At 41.2% G+C, this 18,533-nt stretch overlaps 2 protein-coding genes across 4 annotated transcripts in view; one reads left to right on the plus strand and one right to left on the minus strand.

Moving 5' to 3' along the window:
• Positions 1 to 8,848, minus strand: part of LOC106582769 (guanine nucleotide-binding protein G(I)/G(S)/G(T) subunit beta-1) — a 31,356-nt gene extending 22,508 nt beyond the window's left edge. The window contains exon 1 of the mRNA XM_014166179.2: positions 8,479 to 8,848. The gene's annotated coding sequence lies outside the window, so the exon portion shown is untranslated. The remainder of the gene's footprint in view (positions 1 to 8,478) is intronic.
• Positions 8,849 to 11,145: 2,297 nt separating this feature from the next.
• On the plus strand, positions 11,146 to 18,503 carry LOC106582770 (calglandulin). Of its 3 annotated transcripts, XM_045705382.1 has the most exons (6): positions 12,654 to 12,798; positions 13,130 to 14,098; positions 15,273 to 15,768; positions 15,923 to 15,948; positions 16,171 to 16,297; positions 17,592 to 18,503. In XM_045705382.1, the coding sequence occupies exons 3-6, from the start codon at positions 15,478 to 15,480 to the stop codon at positions 17,670 to 17,672; spliced, it is 525 nt and encodes a 174-aa protein (XP_045561338.1). In that variant the 5' UTR covers positions 12,654 to 12,798; positions 13,130 to 14,098; positions 15,273 to 15,477; the 3' UTR covers positions 17,673 to 18,503. The 3 variants fall into 3 exon arrangements, with proteins under 3 accessions (XP_045561340.1, XP_045561338.1, XP_014021657.1); XM_014166182.2 differs by lacking the exon at positions 13,130 to 14,098 and having other exon boundaries at positions 12,694 to 12,798; XM_045705384.1 differs by lacking the exons at positions 15,273 to 15,768; positions 15,923 to 15,948; positions 16,171 to 16,297; positions 17,592 to 18,503 and adding an exon at positions 11,146 to 11,981 and having other exon boundaries at positions 12,926 to 13,373.
• Positions 18,504 to 18,533: the final 30 nt, after the last annotated feature.

Raw genomic sequence — 18,533 nt, forward strand, 5'->3', positions numbered from 1 at the left:
GCAGACATTCACCTCTCAGAGCAGAATCTCACTGTCATTACCTGGCACTCTACCCTGCTGCCATATGTACGTAGTCATTGAACCCTGGTCAGTTTACATACATACCGTTTTCTGGGGTTGGGCAGTATCCAGATTTACATATTGTCATAACGTCCTCTCATCCCGGGATGTACAGTATTACCGGCTTAGTACACAAGGGGGCGCCAAAAAACCCCATCCATTACCAGAATGCTAACAGAATTAGCATATTTAGCTAGCAGCCTCAATGGAAATCCAATAACAAACCAATGAAAATAAACTCATGTCTAAGACAGGCAATCCAGCTCAAAGTTATACATACAGTCCATTCGGAAAGTACTCAGACCCCTTGACATTTCCCACATTGTTAAGTTACAGCTTTGTTCTAAAATGTATTCAATTGTTTTTTTCCTCAATCTACACACTATACCCCATGACCAAGCAAAAACATGTTTTTAGAAATATTAGCAAATGTATGAAAGATAAAAACACTTAAATATTACATTTACATAAGTATTTAGACCCTTTACAGCATCGAGTCTTCTTGGGTATGACGCTACAAGCTTGGCACACATGTATTTGTGGAGTTTCTCTCATTCTTCTCTGCAGATCCTCTCAAGCTCTGTCAGGTTGGATGGGGAGTGTTGGTGCAGAGCCATTTTCAGGTCTCTCCAAAGATGTTTGATCTGGTTCAAGTCAGGGCTCTGGCTGAGCCACTCAAGGACATTCAGAGACTTGTCCCGAAGCCAATCCTGCATTGTCTTGGCTGTGTGCTTAGGTTCATTGTCCTGTCGGAAGGTGAACCGTCGCCCTAGGTTCATTGTCCTGTCGGAAGGTGAACCGTCGCCCCAGTCGAAGGTCCTGAACGCTCTGGAGCAGGTTTTCATCAAGGATCTCTGTACTTTGCTCCGTTCATCTTTCCCCCGATCCTGACTAGTCTCCCAGTTGCTGTTACATTCCCACAGCATGATGCTGCCACCACGCTTCACCATAGGGATGGTGCCAGGTTTCCTCCAGACGTGACGCTTGGCATTCAAGCCATAGAGTTCAATCTTGGTGTCATCAGACAAGATCATTTTGTTTCTCATGGTCTGAGAGTCCTTTAGGTGCCTTTAGTCAAACTCCAAGCGGGCTGTCATGTACCTTTTACTGAGGAGTGGCTTCCGTCTGGCCGATCTACCATAAAGGCCTGATTGGTGGAGTGCTGCAGAGATGGTTGTCCTTCTGGAAGGTTCTCCCATCTCCACAGAGGAACTCTAGAGCTCTGTAAGAGTGACCATCGAGTTCTTGGTCACCTCCCTGACCAAGGCCCTTCTCCCCAAATTGCTCAGTTTGGCCGGGCGGCAGCTCTAGAAAGAGTCTTGGTGGTTCCAAACTTCTTCCATTTAAGAATGATGGAGGCCACCGGGTTCTTGGAGACCTTCAAATGCTGCAGACCTTTTTTTGTACTCTTCCCCAGATCTGTGCCTCGACACAATCCTCTCTCGGAGCTCTACGGACAATTCCTTCAACCTCATGGCTTGGTTTTTGCTCTGACACGTACTGTCAACTGTGGGACCTTATATAGACAGATGTGTGCTTTTCCCAAATCATGTCCAATCAATTGAATTTACCACAGGTGGACTCCAATCAAGTTGTAGGAACATCTCAAGGATGACCAATGGAAACAGGATGCACCTGAGCTCAATTTCGAGTCTTATAGCAAAGGGTCAGAATACTTATTTACATAAGGTTCGTTTTTTATTTATTTATAAATTCTCAAACATAAAAAAAAGTATGTTTTGCCTTGTCATTGTGGTGTAGTGTGTAAATTGATGAGAAAAAATAATTTTAGAACAAGGCTGTAACGTAACAAAATGTGGAAAAAGGGGTCTGAATACTTTCCAAACACACTGTAGGTTTTTATAGGCATTTATTCCTGTAGGCTTAACCAGAGCTTGTGTGCGCACTCAGCACATGCGTATGGAGGGAGCGGTCCGAACGCAATTGAATGAATGAGACAGAGGGGAAATGGAATTTAGGTAGAAGAACAGTGAGGAGCTTGGTTTGGTTTCTTTTTTGTTGTGCCTTGCAAACACATGTACAAATGGAACACTAGAATCAAAGCAAATTAATGTCTTCAAAACAACATTTTGTTTGCCAGATCGAGCAGCCACAAAGCACATTCCACCAAATAATATTAAAGTATTTTATATCTAGTTAAAGATTGAGCTGCCTTTTATCATGTAAAAATGTTCAAGTAATTGCATAATAAAGCACTAAAAGACCACAAACATAGGCCTATGTGTTGTAGGAAGCTTGATACTATAATATCAGTGCAACAAATTTCATATGGCTAAAGCTGGATCATAGAAAAGACCATAAACAGCACTATCACTGACCAAGCCTGTAATCCTAAAAGCTCAAATCCACAGACAGTAAATATTTAATCCCATCTATGCCCACTAACAAAACAGCTGGGGGAAAAGAAAAAAAAAACACTGGGGTCAGAAATCTGTTTTCCACTCAGAAAAAAATGCATGTATGATTAGTCTCTTCCACACAACATACTTACAAGATTGTTAGAGGTTGTCCTTTTATCAAAATTAACTAATGCTCAAAACACACATCTGGAATAAGGGTGGTGGGGGTTTAATTCATACCTTCTGTCACGCAACAATTATGATCTGGATTAAATGCATGTAATTGGGTGTATCACAGGAAAACACCCTGCAGTAAAGTTTACCCTGGCATCGCAGACCATTCATGCACATTCACAAGACAAGGACATCAGTGGCAATTGAAAACCTGCCTAACAGCTAGCTTTTTAGTGCAAATGTTGATCACGGAACACTCCTGTTCTGATGTCATTTGACTGCACAGGGACACATTGTTGTGGTCAAATATGACTCGTTTGAGTAAACTAGGCGTATGTCGTGGGTCACTACTTCACAGGAGAACCATTTGAAAGTAAACTTTCAACAACAAAAAAATCTAAATGTGTTTTTGGCAGAAATGCCTTCTTGAACATGTGAACTTGCACGTGCCTTAATAACAGACTTGTATGCCACCTGTAAATACGAATACAATTGTTAAATTACGAGCCTAGTTGGTTTAGCCACAGAAAAAGCCAGCAACCTTCCCGCTAGCCATGATTGGCTGAGATGAGTAGGCTGGACATGAGTTCAGATGAGTCTGCCATGTAGCACACTTCTGTCTATTTGAGCTGGTCAGTATGTGTAGGTAATCCTGTCTAGCGCTGTTTAAAAAATATATATAATATATCACATAGTAGAACTGCATAAGTGTTGCGCTCCACTTTCTGTAGGACCAAGTTTTGAAATCAGTAGAATTAGAGTATGATAGCTAAGGAGATAGAAAACACCTGTCTCCGGATTACATCTTCAAACGAAACAAGTATCCATTTCAATAGAATGTCACTGCGACAACTGTTGATAGACGTAGCTAGTAAATTCACTCTGGCTATCTACTCCGATTTCAGAGCACTCTCGTCTGAGTGGTTCTCCCATCTCCACGGAGGAACTCTGTGACCATCGAGTTCTTGGTCACCTCCTGACCATCGAGTTCTTGGTCACCTCCCTGACCAAGGCCCTTCTTCCCCAATTGCTCAGTTTGGCCGGGCGGCAGCTTTAGGTAGAGTCTTGGTGGTTCCAAACTTCTTCCATTTAAAAATGATAGAGGCCACTGTGCTCTTGGGGACCTTCAAATGCTGCAGACCTTTTTTTGTACTCTTCCCCAGATCTGTGCCTCGACACAATCCTCTCTCGGAGCTCTACGGACAATTCCTTCAACCTCATGGCTTGGTTTTTGCTCTAACACGTACTGTCAACTGTGGGACGTTATATAGACAGATGTGTGCTTTTCCAAATCATGTCCAATCAATTGAATTTACCACAGGTGGACTCCAATCAAGTTGTAGAAACATCTCAAGGATGATCAATGGCAACAGGATGCACCTGAGCTCAATTTCGAGTCTCACAGCAAAGGGTCTGAATGCTTATTTACATAAGGTTTCTGTTTTTTTATTAATAAATTCTCAAACAATACAACAAAAAAACGTTTTGCCTTGTCATTGTGGTGTAGTGTGTAGATTAAAGAGGAAAAACAATTGTATCAATTTTAGAACAAGGCTGTAACGTAACAAAATGTGGAAAAAGGGGTCTGAATACTTTCCAAATGCACTGTTGGTTTTTATAGGCATTTATTCCTGTAGGCTTAACCAGAGCTTGTATGCGCACTCAGCACGTGTGTGTGGAGGGAGCGGTCCGAACGCAATTGAATGAATGAGACAGGGGAAATGGAATTTAGGTAGAAGAACAGTGAGGAGCTTGGTTTCTTTTTTGTTGTGCCTTGCAAACACATGTACAAATGGAACAATAGAATCAAAGCAAATTAATGTCTTCAAAACAACATTTTGCTTGCCAGATCGAGCAGCCACAAAGCACATTCCACCAAATAATATTACAGTATTTTATATCTCTAGTTAAAGATTGAGCTGCCTTTTACCATGTAAAAATATTCAAGTAATTGCATAATAAAGCACTAAAAGACCACAAACGCAGGCCTGTGTTGTAGAAAGCTTGATACTTTAACCTGTTAGGGCTAGGGGGCAGCATTGACACGGCTGGATAAAAAACATACCCGATTTAATCTGGTTACCACTCCTACTCAGTAACTAGAATATGCATATACTTATTACATATGGATAGAAAACACCCTAAATTTTCTAAAACTGTTTGAATGGTGTCTGTGAGTATAACAGAACTCAAATGGCAGGTCAAAACCTGAGAGATTCCTTTACAGGAAGTGGCCTGTCTGACCATTTGTTGAACTTCTTTTCCATCTCTATCATTTACTAAGGATCTCTGCTCTAACGTGACACTTCCCACGTCGTCCATAGGCGCTCAGAGCCCGGGAAAAAACAGAATGTCGTCATTCCAGCCCCAGGCTGAAACACATTATCGCCTTTCTCAAGTGGCCGATCAAGAGACACTAGCTTATGCGCGTGACCCCGACCGCCCCCGCCTTTGGGATTTTTTTCCTCTGTTTGCCGAAAAGGAGATTCCCTGTCGGAATATTATCGCTTTTCTACGAGAAAAATGTCGTAAAAATTGATTTTAAACAGCGGTTGACATGCTTCAAGTACGGTAATGGAATACTTAGAATTTTATTGTCACGAATTGCGCCAAGCGCGTGACACTTCTTTACTATTTCGGATAGTGTCTGGAACGCACGAACAAAACGCCGCTATTCGGATATAACGATGGATTATTTTGGACCAAACCAACATTTGTTATTGAAGTAGCTGTCCTGGGTGTGTATTCTGACGAAGACAACAAAAGGTAATGACATTTTTATAATAGTAAATATGATTATGGTGAGTGCTAAACTTGCCGGGTGTCTAAATAGCGAGCCCGTGATGCCTGGGCTATGTACTTAGCACATTTTGCAATATTCTTTCACCAAAAAGCTATTTTAAAATCGGACATATCGAGTGCATAGAGGAGGTCTGTATCTATAATTCTTAAAATAATTGTTATGCTTTTTGTGAACGTTTATCGTGAGTAATTTAGTAAAATGTTAGCGAATTCCCCGGAAGTTTGCGGGGGGTATGCTAGTTCTGAACGTCACATGCTAATGTAAAAAGCTGGTTTTTGATATAAATATGAACTTGATTGAACAAAACATGCATGTATTGTATAAGATAATGTCCTAGGGTTGTCATCTGATGAAGATCATCAAAGGTGAGTGCTGCATTTAGCTGTCTTCTGGGTTTTGGTGACATTATATGCTGGCTTGAAAAATGGGTGTCTGATTATTTCTGGCTTGGTACTCTGCTGACATAATCTAATGTTTTGCTTTCGTTGTAAAGCCTTTTTGAAATCGGACAGTGTGGTTAGATTAACGAGAGTCTTATCTTTAAATGGCTGTAAAATAGTCATATGTTTGAGAAATTGAAGTAATAGGATTTTTAAGGTTTTGAAAATCGCGCCACCAGATAGCAGTGGCTGTTACGTAGGTGGGACGAATTCGTCCCGCCTAGCCTAGAGAGGATAATATCAGTGCAACAAATTTCACAAATTTTACTCCGATTTCAGAGCACTCTCGTCTGAGTGTACCAGAGCGCAGAATAACTGACGCATTTATGAATGCTCAACACCTGTTGAATATGGCCGGTGTCAGTGAAACATGGGCAAAAAAGCGTAACTTGTTGCCAGCAGCACAGTTGCAGTCACCAACACTGGATAACATAAATACAGCCTAACCAGCTCTACTAGTGCGAGTAAAATGGTCAGTGAGCTGTTCTCCCATGCGTGTCTGGAAGTAGCTAGCAAGCTAGCCAACGTTAACCAGTTAGCTTGGGTGCTTGACTACTGTTAGGACAGAATGCTTGGCTCAACCCTTAAAGAGATGGGTGGGGCTAAAGCTTAAGAGGGTGTGAACAATGCTGAAGTGGTGTAGGTAGCAAACCATTCAATGGCCATTTTCTTAAAGGTGAGACTACATGTTTATCAACTTTCAAAACATAATAACTTTCCCATTGTTCCTCAAATGCAGTGTATGATATACCATTTTGTAGCTCTGATCTGCTTTTATCCAATGTAAAAAAAAAAAATGAATTTTGCTACATAATACCGAATCAAGGTGGTAGTGGTAGGAATATTTGCTTGCATTGCAAGAGCACCATTTGCATCCATTTTGAATGTCACCTGAAAATAACCTGATGAAGTACTCTCTGTTAATCAGATGAGGTTACCATATTTGTTTGAACAACTACTACTCTTTGTTGATATTTTGCAAATGCAAGAACTGCTCTTCTCAAACATCGGTTTGGATCCACTGTATACTAACAGATTTCTTATGTAATTTACATTGAATTATTATTTTTTAGCTGGATTGGAAGTTTATGTAAAATAAGTTTCGGTAGCTACCACTACCAACACAGTTACACTGACCACCTCAACCGATGGCATACTAATGTCTTGCATCAATGGAAACCTGTGAGGCAGCAAACGCCATCTTGTTCGCTGCCGCTTGTAGGCCTACTAGAATTGACGAATCAAATCTAGCTAACTAATGTAGCTACTACCAATGAAGATATATTCAGTTTCATTGTATGTTACATTTGAACATTTGAAAATAATGTGCAATCTCACTATTTAATGCAACATGTGAAAAGGCCCCGAGATGTAGATCTGGATTTACAATATTACCTCAATGTACACTTTAACGACGTTTTACCAAACAACCCTGCTCAACAGCAGTGACCTCAACACTACTCACGTTAGCACACACTTCACTAGCCAACTAACGTTAGCTAGCTACAGTATATCAGACAAGGGACGTTTTCAGCGGGGTGCGCTGTGGATTATCAGAAAGAGGGGGCAGACAATAATCAAACAGAAAAGATCCAACAAAATGTAATACAGAATACTGTTTCAGCATTCCTGTCGCCCCCGTGTTGGACTTGTTACTCCAGCACCTAAAAGGAGTTAGCGAGTGTTGCTGGCCAATAAAATCCAATTACCTTGTTAGCTAGTATAGCCGTGTCGTTAAAGCGAGCAGTAGCCATTTAATTTGATTAAGGTGTACAGCACAAAAGCAATTGTGCTACCGTTAAGGTGGTGGATAAATTGCAGAAATTGATTTAGTCAACATGCAGCTAGTGTTATAACTGCCATCTAGCTAACGTCGTTAGTCTTGCTAACGTTAACTGTATAGCTAGCTGACAACGTTCTGTGTGGGTTGCAAAATCAAATGCAATGTCGAAAAAGTGGTCATACTTCACCAAAAGGGCATATTTAACAAAGCCTCAATTTATTTGAACACAGACCATAAACATTATCGGGGCCCAAACTAGCCTGACTAATTGACCACTCAGATTCCAAATTAACGTTAGTTACCTAGCACTTACATTTAGGCCATGGTCGTCCATCTAAAAAATGTTAGCCGGCTAACAAGTAACTACGTTAATAAACAATGTAGTTTAAATTCATTTTAGGGATAACGAAGCACGACTAATATGTTGAATGGAAATTAAGCTATCTTGGCAACATTGTTGTAGCTAGATACAGGTGTAACTAACTGTACCTAGGCTAGCTAAATTAGCAAACTAACGTTAACTGGTTAAAGTGTTTGCTGCCAGTAACGTTAGTTAGCTACCATGTCCGTTTCTCATGAATTTGACAGGGTCCAACACATCCCTGCAAAGAACTCAGGCTGTAAAATATAGGTAGACTACTGTACAGTCTGTGTAGCTAAACACATAATGTAACGTTACATTACTAACGGTATAGCTAGTTAGCACTGTCAACTGGAAAGCAAGCAGAGCTCTCTCGGCTAAACGAACGCGCGTTAGCCAACGACCCCACCACCGGGCAGTTGGCTAATCTAACACGACCAATAATCCCACTATTGTATGTTTGAATTGCAAATGTGCAACATTTCACAATCCCTTACCTTTTTCTCAGTTGGCGTTGGCTTTTTTTATTTGGCATTGACTGGAAAAGGTAGCTAACGGTGTATACCTCCAATCCACGCATCAACTAACGCCCGTGAACCGCTAGTTTGCAAATCCTAGTCCCGAGTTTTTTTTCAACAACCTGGACCAACCCGGGAAAACAATCACTCCACTCCCTGCTGATGACGGGACACAGATTGCCTGTATTTGCAACTGTATTCTCAATAATCGGTTTCCACTAATGTCTTCGCCCGATTTATATTTCATTTAGAAGCCACTTCCTCTTAGTCTATGACACAAGTCTGTTTAGCCGCCCTTTCTCAATAGTCACTCTCTTCTTCTCCCGGCCACCGAACGGCGAAGATGGGCGCGGTAACCCTGCAATCAGCTATGGGAAACCCCACGCTCTGCAGCAGCGCTCGCACACGCACAAAATGAATTTGGCCATTCGTTTAGAAAAAATACAGTAGGCCTAGTAATCAATGCAAAATACCAAAATAATTGTCCAATAAATTGATCATTCATCATGGTATATTATGTGTTTACAGTAGTTCGTAAAATGATATTCTATACTACAGCTACATATAAGTCTTTTACAGGAAATTATGTTTTGACTCAAACAAATATAAGGATCAAGTTGGCTGCACCAGTTTGGGTGGGTGGGGGGAGTGCCTGCCTGCCTGCCTGCGTGAAGGGTGAAGAATTGCAAAGATTTGGGTTAAATTATACGTGGCATTGTGGTTAGACCGACCTCCCTGAGATTGGAAGGTTGGGAGTTCGATCCCTTGCCGAGTCATACTAAAAATGGGACCTGATGTGTTTCTGTTTAACACTCAGCATTAAGGAGATAGATTGAGTGTAAGGCTGTACTTGTACATCAAGCTGCCTCACACTAGAGACAGGCTCGTGCAAGGTTACTTACTTATGAACAGATCTCCTACCCAGAATTAGTTTTGGACAGTGTTTGTGTATCTGCTGGGTATTTATACATTTTAAAAAGTGTTCTAGATCCGTAAAAAAAACGTAAGCCCTTTTTCACATCTAAAATCTGTTGCTAAAATAAAACCAAGGCAGAAACATGTTCTGACCAAAGGATCCATGAGCCTAAGGCTTTTTCTTACTGGTGATGACTGTGAATCCCCATGCACTGGTAGCCATTTCTAAATGTTCGTTATGGAGCTTCTTTCGTTGAATTGAACTCCTCTGCGCTATTAGAAATAACCTTTGGCTCTAAGGTTGTACTAAAGAGATTCACTCGGGACTGAAAAGCACCTGCTGAAAAGAAAGCTCGTGAGATGGAATGGTCTCAGAGCAGCTCAGTCCCGGAGCAGTCGATGTCACTGTGTAAAACAACTGCATTTGATGGTTAACAACATATTTAGATACAATGCATTTGGAAAGTATTCAGACAACTTGACTTTTTACAATTCTTTTTACAATACAGCCTTATTCTAAAATGGATAAAAACATGTTTTCCTCATCAATCTACACACAATACCCCACAATTACAAAGTGAAAAAGGATTTTAGAATTTTTGGGGGGGAAAAAGTATTCAGACTTTTTGCTATAAGGCTCGAAATTGAGTTCAGGTGTATCCTGTTTCCATTGATCATCTTCGAGATGTTTCTACAACTTGATTGGAGTCCACCTGTGGTAAATTCTATTGATTTGAAATGATTTGGAAAGGCACACACATGTCTAAATAAGGTCCCACAGTTGAAACTGCATGTCAGAGCAAAAACCAAGCCATGAGGTCGAAGGAATTGTCCGTAGATTTTGTCGAGACACAGATCTGGGGAAGGGTACCAAAAAATGTCTGCAGCATTCAAGGTCCCCAAGAACACAGTGGCCTCCGTCATTCATAAATGGAAGAAGTTTGGAACCACCAAGACTCTTCCTAGAGCTGTCCGCCCGGCAAAACTGAGCAATCGGGGGAGAAGGGCCTTGGTCAGGGAGGTGACCAAGAACCCGATGGTGACTCTGACCGAGCTCCAGAGTTTCTCTGTGGACATGGGAGAACCTTCCAGAAGGACAACCGTCTCTGGAGCACTCCACAAATCAGGCCTTTATGGTAGAGTGGCCAGACGGAAGCCACTCCTCAGTAAAAGGCACATGACAGCCCGCTTGGAGTTTGCCAAAAGGCACCTAAAGGACTTTCCCAAGTACAGAGAGATTCTTGATGAAAACTTGCTCCAGAGTGCACAGGACCTCAGATTGTGGTGAAGGTTCACCTTCCAACAGGACAACGACCCTAAGCACACAGCCAAGATAACACAGGAGGGGCTTTGGGACAAGTCTCTGAATGTCCTTGAGTGGCCCAGCCAGAGCCCAGACTTGAACCTGATCGAACATCTCTGGAGAGACCTGAAAATAGCTGTGCAGCGACCCTCCCCATCCAACTTTGAGAGCATATGCAGAGAAGAATGGGAGAAATTCCCCAAATACAGGTGTGCCAAGCTTGTAGTGTCATACCAAAGAAGACTCAAGGCTATAATCGCTGCCAAAGGTGCTTCAACAAAGTACTGAGTAAAGTGTCTGAATACTTATGTAAATGTAATATTAAAGTTTCTTTTTTTAAACAGTTTTTGCTTTGTCATTATGTGTAGATTGATGGGGGAGGGGGGACTATTAAATCAATTTTAGAATAAGGCTGTAACATAATAAAATGTGGAAAAAGTCAAGGGGTCTGAATACTTTCCAAATGTGCTACATACTAATCATATTTATGTTTAATTTGTATTATCAAAAGGATTTATATTGACAAATGACATGCCAGAAATCAGTCATATTTAAAAGATGTATACCTGTGAATCTCATGGCACTGTAGTTTCAGCAAGTACAGAATAGATGTCTCCTTGTATAACTAACCCAGGGGAAAGGGTAACAGAGGTTCTTGAGTAATAAAAAAAGGTCGATTTAGTCTCACTATGAATCGTGTCGGTGTACATCTCCTGTCAATTTCTCTAGCACCAAACAAAATGGTGAACCAGCTTTTGGAAGAATTCATCTATTTTTCTATAATTTGTAGGATTCTACAATTTGTCAACATGGGCTCATATTTTATACGTATTACATTTTCTTTAAAACTGACCCTTGGCCTTGGGCATGAACGTAAACATTTAGTAGTTAAGTACTTTCTTTGAACTTCTTAATCTGAATGCGTTATTTACAGGCCTACATGACATAACATCTTTGGATGATTGAACTTTACTCAGTTCCATCAACATTTATTTGTTATTTACAGGACTACATGACATAACATATTTTGATGATTGAACTTTACTCAGTTCCATCAAAAGTTATTCTTATTCACCCTTTTTTTGCATGGCAAATGCTCTATTACAAGAACAGATCACTGAGTATAAAGGTGCTTTTGAGATGTTTCATGAGGAAGGAAATGGAACTGTGAAGATACAGGGCCTGGAGCGACTGATGAGTTTAATGGGAATCAATCCCACCAAGAGAGAGCTACTTCAGACAGCCGAAGATGTGGACAAAGATGGTGAGCATATCTTTCACAATATGGCATTCATTTTAACGTGACCATTGATATGTTTTATGTGCATAATATATCATCTTACTAACTATTTATTTGAGTAACTAATACAATGTTATCTACCATAATAATGATATGCTGTATTGTACAATTAACTTTTATAGCTGATGAAAAAAAGTCGACAATGCTTGTATTCTACTGTCAAATTTTGTATGAAATTTTATCAAATGGGGCTGTTCTTCTCACACAGATGAGTGATTCACTTTTTCTGTGAAGATTCATTTTAGTGTGAGAGACACTAAAACCACTAAAACCATAAACCATTGTACTGTAACATAACATGTAGGATTTCTCTGTCATCACTAGATGTCAGTGTTTCACTGGGATTCACTTGTGAAATGCTAGTACTCAGGTCTAGACATTTAGTTTATCTCTGTCTAGGAATGTAATACATTCCTTACCACCAATAAATACCAACCACCAGGTACGAATACATATTGATTCCACTAACAACGTTAAAGACATCCTTAACTTTCTTCTTTTTATTTTTATTTATTCAAAATACATCCAAATAAATTGTATAACTAAGGCTGTCAAATTCTCATTTGGTTTCCTATACACAGCTATATATAGCCAGTGGTAATATCTCCCTTATCACCTGTTTTTGTGTCATCACAGGCAAAGGTACTTTTAATCGTGAGAGCTTCCTGGGTTTGATGGCATTGGTTCATGAAAGCGCAAGGGGCCAACATGCTGTGCTACGAGCTGCTTTCAAGGTGTTTGAGAAAGAGGCCGAGGGATGTATCGAGTGGAATACCCTGAAGTAAGCCTAACAATACCTACAGCAACTATGGCTCGATTCCAGTTTAGATACCTTTTTGCAGACTGTTCTTCCCCAATATGTACTTAAATAACTTTTAGAATCAGTAACAAACCAACTCTATTTGCAGGTATGTGTTGATGAATGTAGGAGAACCACAGAATGAGTTAGAGGCAGAGCAAATGACGAAGGCAGATAAAGATGGAGATGGAAGCTTTGATTATGAAGGTCAGAGTAGACTAGTCTCTTTTGATTTTTATCTTTCTGAGAATGACCTGGATAAGGTTGAACAAATAACCTTTTTACCATTAAAAGCATAACATTTTCTTCCCAGAATTTGTGACCATGATGACTGGAGGCTCCTTCAAGATGAGCTAAATTAATCAACGAAGGCAAACATGAATAGGAAACATTATATTGGTCAGGGTTGACAGTGTAGGTTACTGTTATGAACATCATGCTTCACCTGTTTTGATCATGCATGTTGATAAAACAAGACAATTGCTTTCAATGTTGGTCCTCAAGTATGCAGATGTTTATATTTGAATTCATATAAAGATGTGGCTATTACTACCTTGTATGCTGACGGATTGACTTTTGATGTAAATATAATCATTCATATGTATGATTTCTTAAAATGACAACAACAAAACATCTGTACAACCTTAAGGTACTATATGAATGAAAAGGGCTTGAGTGAAAGCACCTTGGCCTCACTGAGAATCTCCAGTCCCTTGCCTTTTTAGAGGATATTCATCAAAGGGTTAAGTTCCCCAGGCCAGCCACCCCCTCTGCCTGATAGCATCTGGTCTGCCCAACCAATAAATCCCATTTTCATCCCTAAAGCCAGATGGACAGCTCAGGGAGCCAACGGCAGCTGCCGCTTACACCCCATCCGACCTATCACAGGAGGGATGGGGGCTTTGGATCACAGGTCTATGGTTGCAGAATCCCTGGAGCTTCTACTGTTATATGAAACACAACAAGGGGCAAGATAGGGGAACAGGTCTAAGGGAGCAAGGACAGATAGACAGGGAATCCTTTGGAAGCAGCCAGGGGTTGGGTTGCTTTGTATGGAGTGGAGCAGCGGTGAGAATGAGTGTGTTTTCCATGTAAACAGCCCCTCAGTCAGTGGAGCAGCTGCCTGCGTTACTGCTGAGCAGGGAGAAGCAGAAGAAGAGGAGGTGTAGAGAGGGGGAAACGTTCCTTCTCCTTAAGATATTACGCCTCCTCTATCTTGTTGCCTCCTACGGCTCCTTTTTTAAACAATTTTATAGTGCTTCTCGTACCACATCGACGAAAGGTAGGTACTGTACACAACATATACCACTAATCTGGGAGGGCATTTAAGGCAAGAGCTTGCATGTCACGTTGGCAGGATTAAAAGCCTTTATTTATTTATACTCATTGGCTTACAGAGGAATGATCACTATGCAACAACATTCCATGGTGTGAATAAGACAATAAGAGATAAACATGTTATATTATGGACATTTTATGTTGACTGTCTTTGTACTGTATTTGATCTCTAATTGGACAGTGACAAAGGCTGAGACTTGCTCTTGGTGTTGATTGGTTGAGAGCTTGCACTGCACATGTTCCTCATTAGGTGAACAGACAGGCATGCAGGCAGGCTGCATTCTGAGGGGGGCGGGACACCAGACGGCTCATGTGTCTTTGTTTTCACGGTTTGTGTGACACTATAGTAGGGTGTCGCATGTCTGCCATACTATTGGCCAACAATACACATGGCATAATTCAGCATTTCAATACATTGACCCTGTAATTATATCTTATGAAAGCTTAATGAAGCCTTCTCAAGCCCTTTATAAAGTCTATATAGATCCATGTCTAGGGGTTTGTTTTCCTCTGTATTGTATCTGCATTGTTCTGACACCTTTTTCTCTGCTTCTGGTGCCCACATCCTGCCCACAACACTACCTGCTGCCCTGTCGGCACAACGGGTTATGGGTTCAATCTGATGGAATCAGGGGTGGGGACGTATATGCTTTTACCTACTTCTACAAACACATACTTTTACGTGGCGAAATTCTAGTCATGTCATGAGCACTGTGACAAACAGACAAGATTATTTTGCATTTAGTTTAGTATTTATGGATGATGCATCTTGGTGGCAGTTTGTTTCGTCATTTTAGATCAAGATACACACCTGACTAATTTCAGCAGGTGATCAGAGGCTTTGCCTTTATTTATATAATCAGAATGAAAATCCCCTCCTGTTTGACATATGTGTCCCTCAGACCTCAAACATGCTACCCACCTAAACCTCTTCCCACTCTTTCCAAACCGTTTGCGGAAGGAAGGATGTTTGTGGCCTGTCTTACACACACGCACACACACACATGCACACCCAAAACCAACCTCCAACCAAACCAGAGCCATATGATATGCTATTGTAGTGTGCATAATATGTTTGTTTGTTTTCCGATCTGACGGTGTAAAACGATTTGTTTCAGGTTCTGCCTGTAGAGTGTGTTCTGGTGTGCTCAATGCATTCCCAATGCTTCAGCAGACCTCAGTCCAGAGAGAGACAACCTGTGGCTGTTGTGACACACATGGGTGACTGAGATACAGAAAAGAGACACATTGAGACACCCACAGCAGTGGAACACAACAAGACAACTCTCTAGATTCCTCAGTTGTTTCATCTCAGCTGAAACCATGGATTCGACCATGGCCAAAACCAGCGCTAGCTTTCTCTCCACTGTCTCCAGCATGACCCCCACCTCCATGACCTCCCTCCTCGCCGTTACCACGGACGCAAGGATGGAACGGGACAATGTCACCGCATCCAGAACAACACTCATGACCAGTACCATTACTATAACAACAACCAACGAGACAAGCTACAACGCCACCAAGCTGTCAGAGGTGGCGTTAGAAGGCTCGGGGATGGGCATGGTGCTGGTGCCCTTTGGCATCATCACTGTAATTGGCCTGGCATTGGTCATGGTAAGAAAGCAATCGCTTTAGTCACTACCTAGTTTCCATGCCCACAAAATATGTCTGTTTGTCATGACAGTGTTCAGTATGAACGAGTCGCTTTTGCCCCTTTTATCTAATTAACAATGTGTCTTCCTGTGCCCCACCATGTCTCCCATCCCAGATGTTGTATATCAGGAAACGGAAGAGGTGAGGACATTGACTTGAATTGCAATGTAGTTCATTATATAAGAGTTGAAGTTATCAGACGGATTTGTGAAAGGGAGGGCTGTCCTTCACGCATATTCAAATAATCATAGCATTGAGAGAACTGTCAGTAATGTGTGTTTCTCACATTTCATTAAAGGTTTCAATACGAGATACATTTTTCTAACCTTTTCGTTCCCCCTCTGCCCTGTGTTCACCGCCCAGACTGGAGAAGCTGAGGCACCAGCTGATGCCCATGTATAACTTTGACCCGGCAGAGGAACAGGATGACCTGGAACAGGAACTACTGGACCACAACCGGGACGGCAACCTCACAGGATCCAATAACAAGGTACTATATACACTACAAGCCTGAAGCAGTGCTGCAGCTGCACTCCCATGTTCAATGATACTGATAATCTACTGTAGACCTACGATGACACACAGAAGTCTTTACGGTTCCGTTATCTTCAGACTCATCTTGAATCCCCAGCAGCGATCTATTGTTCACTGATCTACAGTTATATTATATTATATCCGGCGGTTGGAACCAAAAATCTCACATTTGGACTCATCAGACCAAAGGACAGATTTCCACCGGTCTAATGTCAATTGCTCGTGTTTCTTGGCCCAAGTCTCTTCTTCTTATTGGTGTCCTTTAGTAGTGGTTTCGTTGCAGCAATTCAACCATGAAGGCCACGCAGTCTCCTCTGAACAGTTGATGTTGAGATGTGTCTGTTACTTGAACTCTGTGAATCATTTATTTGGGCTGCAATTTCTGAGGCTGGTAACTCTAATGAACTTATCCTCTGCAGCAGAGGAAACTCTGGGTCTTCCTATCCTGTGGCGATCCTCATGAAAGTCAGTTTCATCATAGCGCTTGATCGTTTTTGCGACTGCACTTGAAGAAACTTTCAAAGTTCTTGAAATCTTCCGGATTGACTGACCTTCATGTCTTAAAGTAATGATGGACTATCATTTCTCTTTGCTTATTTGAGCTGTTCTTGCCATAATATGGACTTGGTATTTTAACAAATAGGGCTATCTTCTGTATACCACACCTCTACCTTGTCACAACACAACTGATTGGCTCAAACGCATTAAGGAAAGAAATTCCACAAATTATCTTTTAACAAGGCACACCTGTTAATTGAAATGCGTTCCAGGTGACTACCTCATGAAGCGGGTTGAGAGAATGCCAAGAGTGTGCAAAGTTGTCAAAGGCAAAGGGTGGATACTTTGAAGAATCTAAGATATAAAATACATTTTGATTTGTATAACACTTTTGTGGTTACTACATGACTCCATATGTGTTATTTCATAGTTGGGACGTCTTCACTATTATTCTACAATTTAGAAAATAGTACAAATAAAGAAAAACCCTTGAATGAGTAGGTGTGTCCAAACTTTTGACTAGTACTGTAAGTGTGTATATATATAAGTAATCGATTCACTTTCCCACCCCTTTCTTTGTTCCTAACGCTACATCACTAAAACATATGTAATAAGCAGTCATAGCAGTGGCAGATTACAAAATATTAATAAAAAACAGTTGATATGACTGCTTATGACCATGGCAGTACAAAATAATATGGTGTCTCATGTCTCACACTTATACCGTTTTGCCCCCACCCCACCTCCTGTAGACTCTCACGACCTCCCAGGGGATGACGCAGAGGCCCAGTCGCCTGGTCTTCACAGACGTAGCCAACGTTCTCAATGCATAACAGCACTCTTCCATGCATGAGAGGGGACTGGGGGGAGTGGGGACTAGCTGTCCCATCATAGAGATCTGTCGCTCAGGGAAAAAAAAGGAAAACTGGATTGAAGGCCATGGAAACAGACTGATGTTTGGAGAATGTTTTTTCAGGGTGGGCTATAAGGGAAGTCTGATGTTTTAGTTGTAGCGTAGTCTTATTTTCATTGTCTACAGTTTATAACTTGTCGTCAGTGACTACGGTGGGATATATGGGGAAATGATGCGAGTAATGATTTTGCACTGGTTGTTATTGGTTGCACAAATACTTCCAAGTGTGGTGCATTGTTGGATCGCTCTCTTTCTCTATAGTTAAGTGATATTGGTGGCAGAATTGCTGGAACTCCCACCTCCTTCTCTAATGAGAACTTTGTCTCGAATGTATTATTTATTTCCACACGTTTGTATTTTGCTGCTAAATGTAGACAACCACATTTGACAAGTGATTCCTATAAAACGTTTTTGCTAAATGTTGAACTGCTTCCATAATGGCGGTGGACTAGAGACCTGGACGTTCTGCACATTGGAAAACTAGAACACAACATCAGGAGATCTGGAGAACTATTACTGCTGCAGGACAATGCCTGGGGAACTGTAAGCCCACCCAGTGTACACTACTATACTGTAATGTACCCACACACGTCCAAAATGTGTCCTTCAGCACTTACGCCTCTATGGGAACTCTCCATTTGCCCTCAGAGTATTACTAGTAGTGTGTTTCCTCGTTAACAAGTAATAAAGCAGATGCATTGGTTTCTATACACTAAAACAGACTATTTAAACCACAGCATTTTGACGACCACTTATTGTGCTACAATTTGTTGATGAATAC

This window comes from Salmo salar, chromosome ssa22 (genome assembly GCF_905237065.1).
Source record: "Salmo salar chromosome ssa22, Ssal_v3.1, whole genome shotgun sequence".
Lineage (NCBI taxonomy): Eukaryota > Metazoa > Chordata > Actinopteri > Salmoniformes > Salmonidae > Salmo > Salmo salar.